The sequence below is a fragment of the Hydra vulgaris genome, chromosome 02, assembly GCF_038396675.1.
Source record: "Hydra vulgaris chromosome 02, alternate assembly HydraT2T_AEP".
Taxonomy (NCBI): domain Eukaryota; kingdom Metazoa; phylum Cnidaria; class Hydrozoa; order Anthoathecata; family Hydridae; genus Hydra; species Hydra vulgaris.
The window spans coordinates 56,494,466-56,507,029 of NC_088921.1; the positions used below are offsets into that span (position 1 = coordinate 56,494,466).

General features: G+C 28.1%; 1 protein-coding gene across 4 annotated transcripts in view; it reads right to left on the minus strand.

Annotated features, from left to right (window-relative positions):
- LOC105848666 (uncharacterized) overlaps positions 1-12,564 on the minus strand; it is a 93,651-nt gene that overhangs the window by 22,314 nt on the left and 58,773 nt on the right. For all 4 annotated transcript variants that reach the window (XM_065791452.1, XM_065791453.1, XM_065791454.1 and 1 more), the window contains 2 exons: positions 9,127-9,423; positions 8,845-9,051 (listed from right to left, as the gene is read on the minus strand). In XM_065791452.1, the coding sequence (XP_065647524.1) occupies positions 8,845-9,051; positions 9,127-9,423 (504 nt within the window). The remainder of the gene's footprint in view (positions 1-8,844; positions 9,052-9,126; positions 9,424-12,564) is intronic.

Here is a 12,564-nt window from a genome sequence, read left to right on the forward strand (position 1 = left end):
TTTTTACACTTTCATGGCAAGCACTATCAAGTGGTCATCCTTAAAAATAAAAGAAGAGAAATCAAATTGGATGCCCTGGGCTTGGTAGATGGCAGGGGGAAAACTATTGCTCAAGGAATTTCTAAAGTCCTCAATGAATTTCACCTATGGAATTCAATAGAGATGATTGTTGCAAATACTACCAGCGTTAGCACTGGAAAAAAGAATGGTGATGTAGTAATATTGCAACGAATGTTCACAGAGCAAAGCATCAAAAAACCTCAGTTTATCAGTTGTCAACACCATGTATTAGATAGAATCCTCTGTTTGGTGATGGATAAAGAACTTGGAAGTAAAACATAATTGCCAAACAGTGAACATCCATTTTTATCTCAACTGTTGAAAGAGTACGAACAACTGAAGACATAGTTTGATAACGGAATAGAAGTAATTCTTGAAACATCAGGCTGGAGAGATGATATGAAATTTTAATTTCATCTGCCTTGAGAGTTCCAATTTTTTGATGAAAAAAGACATTTTCCCTTGATCAGGTTTCAGAAATTACCCAACATCAAATCAAATCAAATGTATTCTGAAATAGATTTTACATTTCATGGAATATTTACATATAGTACAAGTACTGTATTTATACGATGGAGCATACACCATAATAAGAAACTTAATTTAAAAAAATCAAAAATCAAAAAAAGTAAAACAGTACAATACTTAAACGAAAAACTTTATGGAATAATAATTAAGTAAGAAGCTTGATAAATTTAGGACAAAATTCAATTTACTTTTTTACATTTATCTAGAATAAAAGACTTACATACCTAATTAAAATATAGCAATAAAAGAGAAGTAGATTATAATAATAAACAGTAACAACATTGTAAATAATATAATAATATAAGTATCAGTAATAATAATAGGCAATAATAATACAAACTCCAGTAATTGGTAATAATAACCAAAATAATAATAATAATAATGATAAAAATAACAATTCTATTAATAATAATAACAATAATAATAATAATAACAATAATAGTAATGATAATAACAATAATAGTAATAATACTAACAGTAATAATAACAACAAAAGCAACAACAATAATAATAACAATAATAAAAATAGCAATACTTATAATAGTGAGTTGGAAATAGAATAGTGATATTAATTTGAGAAATAGTTTAGAATAAGTATTAATAAGTAAAAAATCAGCATTGAAATGAAGAAAGTAGTAGAAAAGAATTTTAAAAAAGATCAAGTATTAGTAGTTATAATCCAGCATTGAAGTGAATAAAGATGGATAGTAGATAGTTAGCAGTAGAGTAGCATAGAAATTAGGAAGAATACTTGTTTAATAAAAAATTAAATACTGTTTTTGAATTTGGAAAATATAGGGAGAGATTTTAACTGTGAGGGGAGACTATTTCATGTGCATATGCTCTAATATTTAATCGATTCATATCTATAACAAACAGTTCTATGTTTAGGTTAAGATAATTTGAAGCTTTTAGCTGATTGAAGTTGGTAACGAGTATTTTTTTTATAAGTAAAAAAATCAGTAAATGGAGGAGGTAAGGTTTTATGTTGCTGTTTCCATACAAACAAACAGTTGGAATGTTGAACAAGGTCTTTTAACTTAAGTATCTTTGATATGTAGTAGAGGATATTTAGGTCAGAGTTAAAATGCTGAAAATAGATTATTTTTAGGACTTTATTTTGGAGGTGAGATCTTTCAAGTGTTAGAGATTGGTTAGAATCTTTCAAGTGTTAGAGATTGGTTTTGTCCCAATATTTGACAAGCATATCTAAGATGAGACTCAAAAACCACATGGTGTATGTTAAGAAGCGTTTCAAGATTAAGATAATGTTGAACTTTGGCCAACATATCGTTGGACCTGCTTAGTTTCAGTGCTAAGTCTTGAAGATGGGATGCAAAACTTAAATTAGAATCAATTTTGATACCAAGATACTTGATAGATTCACAGTATCTATTTTTTGACTACTTAATCTGAAACTCAGGTGCTTTTTAATTTTTGTTTGACTTGATTTAAAGATAAAAAGTTCAGTTTTTTTGGAATTAAGTGATAATTTATTGGATAGAAGCCACTGGAGTAGACTCGCTAAGTCATGGTTAATATTTTTGTTTATCTTTTTAAGTGACTTGTTTATTAAAAGCAGAGTGTCATCAGCAAAGTGGTAAGCAGTGGAAAACTTCAGAGAGGTATTAAGATCATTAATAAAGTGAAAGAAAAGCAATGATCTTAATACAAAGCCTTGTGGGACACCATTTGTTGATTTTATTAATTCAGATTCTATCCCATTAATAGAAACAAATTGTGTTCTATTTTGAAGATAAGAAGTTTGGAGTGTTGTGCCTCTGATACGGTAGTACTCCAACTTTCTGATTAGAATGGAATGATCAACTGTATCAAAGGCTGGAGCCAACAAAAACACCACATGCAAACAATTTATAATCCAAAGCTCTAATTTTTTCAATTACATCAATTAGTGCATGAGTTGTTGAATGATTGTTTCTAAACTCATACTGGTTTTATAAAGACACTTGAATTTCACCGGAAAGTTGTAGAGTCTATTGTGCATAGTATTCTCAAATAGTTTGCTTATATTTGAGAGAAGAGAGATTGGGCAATAATTAGAGTAATCCAGTAGAGAACCTTTTTTATGTATTGGTGTCACTTTAGCTATCTTAAGAAGATTTTCTAGGAAAATTCCATTTCTAAATGAGTTTTTCGTAATTATGGATAGTGGCTTTGAGATTATGTTTGGAATAAGCTTAAGAATAAATGTTAGAAGGCTGTTTGGGTCCAGACTTTTTTGTTTTGAAGTTTATTTATGAGACTCGACACCTCAACTTCAGTCACTGGCTCAAAGAAAAAAAGAACTTTCATTAGGATTTTTTAGAAAGTCTCTAAAAGCATATATAGGGATAATTTTTTTGTTTATTAGATTCTCTTGAATAGTAGCAAAGTAATTGTTAAAAATATTGGCAATTGTGGTTGGATCAGAGATGACTTTATCATTTATTTAGAGGTTGAAAGAGTTAATGTATTTAGTAAGTCTGATGTTGATAATTTTTTTTATTCCTTTCCAAGTTCTCTTAATGCTGTTTAGGTTGTTGTTGAAAAAGGAAATATAATACATTTTTTTTGGATTGTTTAAGTTGCTTATTTTATTTCTATATAACCTAAATTTATCAAAGAGTGAATTTCTTGTATTAATATTGTTTGATTTAACAAACTTTTTATAAATGACATTTTTGGTTGATATGGATTTAAGAATACCAGTGGTTATCCATGGTTTAGATTTAATTTTAATTTGTTTTTTTGCTGAAACTTTGAATGAAGCATGTCTGTCTAGAACTTTTTCAAATGTATTTAAAAAACTTATCATTGATTTATTTATATCATCGTCTTTTATTTACACCTCCCAGTTTATACTAGATATATCTTGTATAAAGGTGTCAGTATCAAAGTTTTAAAAGCATCTTCAAGAGATTTTTATATTCTTTTTATTGGTGTAATACCTAGAATACAGAGGAACTGGTCTGAAATAGAAACTGTCACATTGCCAGAGATTGTTTCAAGAGAATAGGAGTTTATTTATAATATTATCAATAAGAGTTTTGGTTTTTGAAGTTATACGTGTTGGAAGTATAATGGTTGGGAGAAGCGAACAAGAGCATAATGTTTGGAGATAACTAGAAACAATAGGAGATTCTCTATAATTAAGTCCATGTTGAAATCACCCATTAATATAATGTTTTTTTCATAAGTTAGTTTCTCAAGTAAAGGAGTTAAATGGTTTGCGATGAATTCTTTTGGATTTAAAGTTGGATGACGATATATGCAGCCAATTAAAGTATTGGTCTTATGAGGATTGATAGCTTCAACAAATAAATTGTTAGATCTATTTGTTTAAGTATAGTAGTATAGGCATAGATTGTAAGTATAAATATAGGCATAGATTGTAAGATCATCACGAACTAGATAGTTAAGATTAGAGCTTAAATAAAGAAGAGCCCCACCATTTATTGACTCAGTAGGGCATTATTAGTGTTAAATCCATTTATGGTAATATCAGTTATATTTGAGTCTTTTATATTTAAATTTGATTCAGTAATAATAAAATTTATATATAGATTTGATTCAGTAATATCGTATTTCATAAATTAATATTTATGATTTACATATAAGTCTATTAGAAGTTTCTAGGCATATAGAAATAATGCAAACAAAAAGCAACAAATTGATATGATAAAGCAAAACTGAAATCAATCATCAGCAATGCGAGGTGGAATTCCAGAGCTGTACTAGTGATCATGGCCTTCATTTTAATTCCTTCAACAAGGACAGTTCTACAGAAAGTATGTCAATTTATATCGTATGGCTGGGCAGACCATTGGTTTACAGATGAAAACTGTACAATGAAAACAACTTTAATAACTTGGCTGAAGCACTGAATTCATACAAAAAGGCTTTAAGCTCTTTGAAAAATCACTCAAGCGAGAGCCATCCATACTACAGATCCCCAGAAGTAATCAATGCGCAGAGCGCGCAACCAAAGTAATGAAGGAAATGTATTCGTCATGCAAAAATAAAGACAAATTGCACCTTCTATTCCTTCTATGCAACAAGCAAGAGCAAGGTCAACGGTCTGAGTCATTGTTGGATTGAAAATTTATTGTATGACTATGACATTCTAAATATATTTGAAAACATAGTAGTACTTATGTCAAAATTGATTTTTCAATGGTGGGGTAAACTTTTTTCAAAAGATATTCAAATAGTTCATTTCGTGCTTTTTATGTAAAAGTTCATCAAACTACAGTACAGGAGCATGAGGTTGAAAAAAAGTCATAACCATAATGTATGTACTATTGTAAATATTAATAAGTATTTAAAAGACTTTTTGAATAAAAACTTCTCAAAAATGAATTTTACCATTCATTTTTGAGAAGTTTTTATTGAAGAAATGTTGTCTAAAATAAACAAATAATAGGCAATTTTTACTAATTTATTATATAGTATAAATAAATTATGCATGTGCAAATATTTATATTTAGTAGTGAAAAGTTGTGTAGCCCCGGACGGCGGGTAACTCTGGACACTTGATGTACAGCTTAAACCAAAGAAGCTATATGATTTTAATTACTATAAAAACTTTAAAGTGAAAATATGGCAAATACAAAATGTCTATCATAAAATGCCAATTCGATTGGCTGGGAGTGCAAGATATGTGTGTTTTTCACCACAATATTTCATCATGTGAATCATCATATTTGATTCACATGTTAATTAATAAGCGACTGGGGTTGATATTTGACAAATAATACACCATATAAATACTAAAGTGTAATACTACCATATAAATACTAAAGTGTAAATATGAAAGGATATTGTATGCCAGCATCTAAATAAATAGCAAACATATATGTTTATGTCCATAATATGTATGCATAAACCGCATCTCAGAAGCTTTTATTCCTTCTGGACTAAAAGTTTGGAAGCTTTTATTCCTACTCTTCAATTTTAAGTCAAGCCTCATGCTACGACACATTTTTTACCATCTTGAGCAGTTGCTTTATTAAACTATTCATTTTTAAAATCTTTTTTACAAGAACATCTCTCTTAATAAATGTCCTTTTATTATTGCAAGAAGCCAATGTAAAAAAGACATGCTTGCTGTTAAGCTCTGCTATTCTCTTATCTCAGATGTTGGGTTCTAGAGACTTTTGATTATAGTTTGTTCTCCAAGCAAGATTTCCATCTTTGCCTTAAGAAAGTGTTCCCAGAACTCTCTTTAATTTTTGCTTTTAAAAAGTGCTAAATAAGTGGTTCCAATTTTTCAAAAATCTAGAAAACACTTTGACTTCTTTAACTATCCTACAACTATTCTTCACTTTATTACAATTATTCACACTTTTATTAGTTTCTTTATTTAAAGGTTTTGAGATTATTAAATTATTTCTTTCTGACCTCAGTATTAAAGTTATTCTTGAAGGCCTACACTCTTCTTTATCTCAAGTAACTTTATGGGTACCACAAGGTTCTATCTTCGCTCCTGTATTGTTTTTTATCTACAATCAATCTTCATGAAAATTTTACATCCAAAGTGGCTCTATTTGCTGATGACTCAACTTTATACTCCTTTCAAATTAAAATCTTTACTTTTTGATTGCTTAGAACAAGCAGCTGATTTTTAATCTGATCTTTCTTCTGCAACAGTCTAAGGCTTGCCGTGGCTTATGGATTTAAATTCTGGACTTAAAATCCACACTTTTTGCTAGACAACAAAACTTATTTATTTACTGCCAAAAAAATATTGCAATAATGTTGGCATTCCTATATTGACGAATAACAATACTCTTACTCTCAGACAAAGTCTACAAGTACATTGTAAATGTAATTAGACCTGCTTTATCTGGCATGCTCGAGCCACTCTTCTTTTGTTGTAAGGTTGCATTTCTTTCTTTTTTCTAATAATACTATCATGGTCAATGCTCAAATGAGTATTATCTCTATTACAATAAACCGAAATTCATTCTTACTTGGCTTTTTATTCAACAAGTTGCATCCTTTTACTGTATCTGTCCCTTTAAGCTATAAACTTTTATTAATCTAGTTTTTTTCCTTGCACATCAAAAAAACATTATAACTCTTAGCCATTTTCATGTTTTTCTTTTATATACAACCTACAACTTTTTACATCTACAGTTAACCATTTCCTTGTATTTTTACTTATTCTCTATTTAAAAGTAACTCATAACTTAATAGTGGTTGCTTGCAATCTTGTTGAAAGTAAATTAGAATTTGAAAATATCTAAATATATGCCAGTATTTAGTAAATAGTAAACGTAAGCATAAAATTATAATATATAAAGTATTATAATTTTTTTTCTGGCTATCAACACTGGCTAAATTTTATAGTTTTGCTAGGGCCAGGTTTGAAAAAAGTCTCATTTTTAGCCGGGGCCTATGCCGGGACCCTGGTCACTTACTAATATTAATATAACAAATTTTTGTATAATGATAACTTGATATAACTGATAATTTTTTATTGATTAATAGTACATTTTTATTAAGAATAGTTATTTGAAAAAAAATGCGTTTAATAATTTAATTTAGTAGTTTAAAACTAGTATTTGTGAATGAGGTATGATTGGGTGGTAACAAACACATGTAATACACAAACCCATAATAATAATTCATTTAATTCCACTGAACAGATACAAGATTTGAAAAAAGTGTTTGTTTTGATTAGTAAAAAGCTATTATATTTGTCCGGGGCTACCCGGACAAATATAATAGCTTATTACTAATGAAAACAAGCACTTAATTACTTAAAAAATAATATATATATATATATATATATATATATATATATATATATATATATATATATATATATATATATATAATACATATATTTTATATAATTTCATTATACATATATTTTCAATGAGAAATAGAATTCATCAAACATTTCTAGCTAGAGTATTATTAGTATATATATATATGTATATATATATATATATATATATATATATATATACATATATATTCCTATAGTTTGGTATCTAAACTTACTGTTTGAAGTAAAAAACAGCTCTTGACCATTAAATTTAATTTAAAAAACTAATTAAATTTAATAGTTTTTTCAAAAACCTCAAAAGCACAAATAAAGGACTAGAATGTTCTTTAAAAATATACATGATTTTTTTACATAGAAACATTTTGAATATTTATTTTTTACTGTTTAGATACATCAAGTACTAGGTAGAAAATGTGTTGCTACATTGACTGACAAATAATTAGAGCATGCAAAGAGTGTTGCTACATTGACTCATAAATAGTTAGAACATGTAAGGAGTGCTGCTACATCAACTGAAAAGTAGGTAGAACATGAAAGGAGTGATGCTACATCTACTGACAAATAAGTAGAACATGTAAGGAATGCTGCTACATTTACCAATGGCAGTCACACTATTAATTAAATAAAAAATTATGTTAAAGTTTTTAAACTTTTTCTGGTCTTCTAAATTAATTTTTTTTAAAAAACAAAGTTTTATGGTAAAAATTAAAGCTGATCAAACAATATTATATATAATATATTGTGGGCATACTGGCAAAAGACGCTAAATCGAAAATTGGTACTTAATGATGCGGTATTGTAAAGTTTCCAACGCTCTACAAACTGGTAAAATACAAGTCGAATGAAACATTATCTTTTCTCTGATTTTAAAAATACAGTTAAAGTTAAGTTATAAAACTATTCTAATAAGCTATTACTAATAATTAAAGTAAAAAAAAAAAGAAAGATATAAATATAAATATTTTCTAAAGATATAAATATTTTCTTAAATAAGCACTTAACATTATGGTGTATTTAATGTCAACACCAAATGTAATTTCATTACATTATAAAATTTTCAAATTGGAAGAAAACTTAAATGATTGATTTCTCTAAACCGGGATTTTTGAGTTAACGATTTTGCCAAGATACTCACGATATGTAAACACATTAAAAATAGCACAAATTTCAATTAAAGATTATATACATAAATATGAATATTACATGAAGGTATATAAATAAATAACAAGTATATATGTTTATAAGCATTTATGTGTATTATTTGCTAGTATATAAACAAATTACAAATATAAACATAAATGTATGTATATTCACTAGCAACAGTCCTGCTCGTTTATTATTTATTATCAAGTATGTCTTTACATACTATATGTTATTAGTATATCTTTTTAATGAATTATTGGTTCTTTAAAACATAAAATTTAAAAAAAACTTTTTTTTAAAAAAAATACTTAACTTACGTTAATTAAACCAACTAATAATTGATGCATGATTTTTTCTGATTTATATTTCTCACATAGCAAAACATGAAAAGTATGACTGAAATAAATCACTGCTGGTAACTGTGTAACATCAGACACATCAATACTGGTACTGGTAACTGCTGGAAACTGTGTAACATCTGATACAACGTAAAGATCAAGCAAGGTAGGCATATTTTCAATTATCTATACAAAACTAAATGCATTTAAAAACAACAATCATTCTTAAATATAAAAAAAATAAAAATAAAAATAACTTACCTTATTTAAAATAGAAACTTTTAAATCTTTTCTTAAACACCTGTGAACAACTTCTTTAAGTACAACAAATGGGGAAATAAGGCACAGCTGTGCAATATTTTTAAATGATTGTATATTGGGTTCTTCTGAGTCTGTTAGTTTATTAAGCACCTCATTTAAATTTCGTTCAAAAGTTATAGGAGTGGCTTTACACGGAGGCCACACCAGTGATTTCCCTGAGCAAAAGTGTTCAATTAATTCAAACAATAAGTTGTTACAGGTGGAGATAGATAGATGGTCAATACACTTTAAAATAAGCTATAAATAAAATACAAAAATTCAATTAATTTTGTACTGTTTTAAAGTAAAAATTCAATTTACTTTTTTTTCCTATAATTTTCTAATAGTATTACTATATTTAATGTTACATATATTATTTTTTATATTGTATACAATATTACTTCTATAATTATTACTATTATTTATATATTATAATGTGTGTTTAAAAGGAAGCAAAAAATCTTGTTCTTGTACCCTTTCAACATTTATTCACAGGCTTGTGTAGATGTACACCTGTGTGGTGTAAATCATAAAAATGAAAAGAAAAATCTTATAAAAAAATAATTTCTAATCATAATTATGATTACTTCTAATCATGATAATGATTATTTCAAGGGTACGACAAAGCTCAACCTTTGTCTTATGTTGTTTCCCAACTTTACTATTGATATTCCTGTTAACATTATGTAACACAATATTTGTTCTTGGATTCAATGTGTTATATTTTGATTTTTTTTAAAACTGTGGAAAAAATTGTTGTGTTGAGCAAAACATTGATTTTATAACCACAGCACAAAGAAAATTCACTTTTTGAAACAGAAGAAGTAAAATGCTACATTTTTGTTCATTAAGTCTGGTAGAAACAGCAATTGGATTTTGAAAGATAACAAATAGAAAAATATCACTCAAAAAGCTTCATAAATGATTAGGTTTCCTAGATTTACAAGTGTACTGTAATCACTTTCACAAAGTAGCTCCCAAATTTAGGACTGTGCGGTACTGAGGCAATGGACAAAAGAATGCTTTGATAAATGATTTTTGAGGCATTTGTGCCTGAGCAAGGTTTTATGGGATTAACAATACAGTAGCAGTTGCTTGGGTGGTTTATTTAGTAAGTGACCAGGAACTCTGCTAAAAATGGGGCTTTTTACAAACCCAACTATGGCAAATTTATAAGACTTAGCATGGGTTGATAACAGGGGCTAGGAAAAAATTTATAATACTTAATATATTATAAATTTAAATAATTCACATAAAAATTTAATTAATTCACTTTCAACAATGTTGGAATCAACCACTATTAAGTTACTTAAAAACAAAGGATAGGTTAAAAAACAAGGGAATGGTAAAAAGAAATTGAAGGAAAGACTTAAAAAGTTGTAGATTGTACAATAAGGAAAACATGAAGATGGGTGAGAGTTTTTAGGTTCTGTTGATGTGCGAGAAAAAAAAACTATATTATAAAAATTTATAGCGCGAAGGAAACAATACAGTAAAAAGAGGCAATTTTGCTGAATGAAAAACCAAGGAAAAAAGAAAGAGATGCAACTTTACAACTATGTAAAAGTAGCTATAGCTTAGCAGATAAATTAGATATAAACATTTACAATATGTTTTAGACCTTGCTTGAAAGTGAGAGGGTTGTTATTTGTCAATATAGGAATGCCAACAATATTGTGATAGCTGTTTGAAGTAAATAATTGAGTTTTTTTAGAGTTAAAATCCACAAGCCACTGCAAGCTCCAAGCTGTTACAGAAGAGAAATCAGATTGAAGGTCGACTGCTTATTCTAAATGATCAAAAAGTGGACTTTTGTCGAGACAAGTGAGGACAAAAGTATAAAGTTGAGTTGTCAGCAAATAGAGCCACTTTAGATGTAAGATTGTCAGAAAGATTGCTTTTATGGATATAAACAAAACAGGAACCTTGCGGTACCCTCAAAGTTATTGGAAATGAAAAGAGTGGAGAAGAGGAGAGGAAGTTACTAGAAGAGAAAAGATGTAGTTTATAAAACAAGAAAATGATTAAAGACTTAAAATATTGCAATCAGGAAAACAAGATAAAGGGAGCAAATTCCAAACAAACTGATGTTTGAGGAAAAAAACTAGACAAGAATTTATGGAGCATTTAGGAACAGTCACAGTAAAAAGATGAGACTTAATTGAATGATGAGTAAAATGAGAATGAATTTTAATAGATGGCATCTTTAGAGACGCTAGCTCTCTAAAGCAGTGCCCATTATAGTATTTATAAAAAGAAAAAGAGAAGCAATATTACAACGATGTAACAATAGTTGAAGGTTGGCTGCAAGAGCAGATCCAATTATGTTTACAATGCATTTTTACACCTTTTCTAAAAGAGAAAGGGCATCATTTGAAGATCCTCTGCAGATACGATAACAATATTCCCTACAATGGCTTTGATATTTCAATACAAGGACGGACTTGAGAGACTAATTACATGATAGAGAGCCTAATTACATGAAGGATTTGAGATTTCAAACAAGAACGGATTTGAGAGACTAATTACTTTTTGAAAACATTACTAAAGAATGCCATTCTTTTTTTCACAACCTCACAATATTTACATAGATTAGAATCAAATAAAGTAAATGGAGGTTGCTTGCTTTATTATCATGAAAATAATAGACAAAACATATAGGATTTTTAGTACGTGATTTTTTGGAAATGCTAATTTTTCTTAAGAGAAATGTTCCTGTAAAAAAGATTTTGAAAAATGATTTTGATTTAATTAAACAACTGCAAAAGAAGGTGAAAAACATGTAGAATGAGGAAAAAAGTAGAAAAAATAGTAGAATGTGGCTGACTTAAAACCAACAAGAAAGAAAAAAAGCTTCCGTACCTGTTTGAATCGAGGAGGTAAGGGAAGAGGTGCATTTATGCATACATAATAAGAATATATATGGATATAAAAATATATGTTTGCATTTTATTTAAATGCTGACATACATAAAAATTATATATTTATATAAACTTTAGTATTTATATGGTGAAGTATTTTGCTAAAGAGAAGGTGATGATAAGGTCGATGTGCGACTTTACATAGATCATCCAGGCCATACTCTTAAAATCCAGAAAATTTTTTGGGTAAAATATTCGGAAAAAATGCGGAATATATTTTCTCTTTATATTCCTCTCAATTTTGCCTTTAGCTGAGGTGTTGCGATTTTTTTTTCAAACTTTTCCTAATTTTTGTATGAGTGATGAGTAAAAAAGCTTAAAAAACAAATATATTACAAAAATATACGCCTAAACTTGTATGTATGGGAAAAAATTTGGATATCCGGAAAAACCAAAAGTTAAGAAAAATATCTGGAATTCTGGAAATATCAGGAAAAAGATAATTCCTAGACTTTAACAAGACCATTGTCTTGAACAA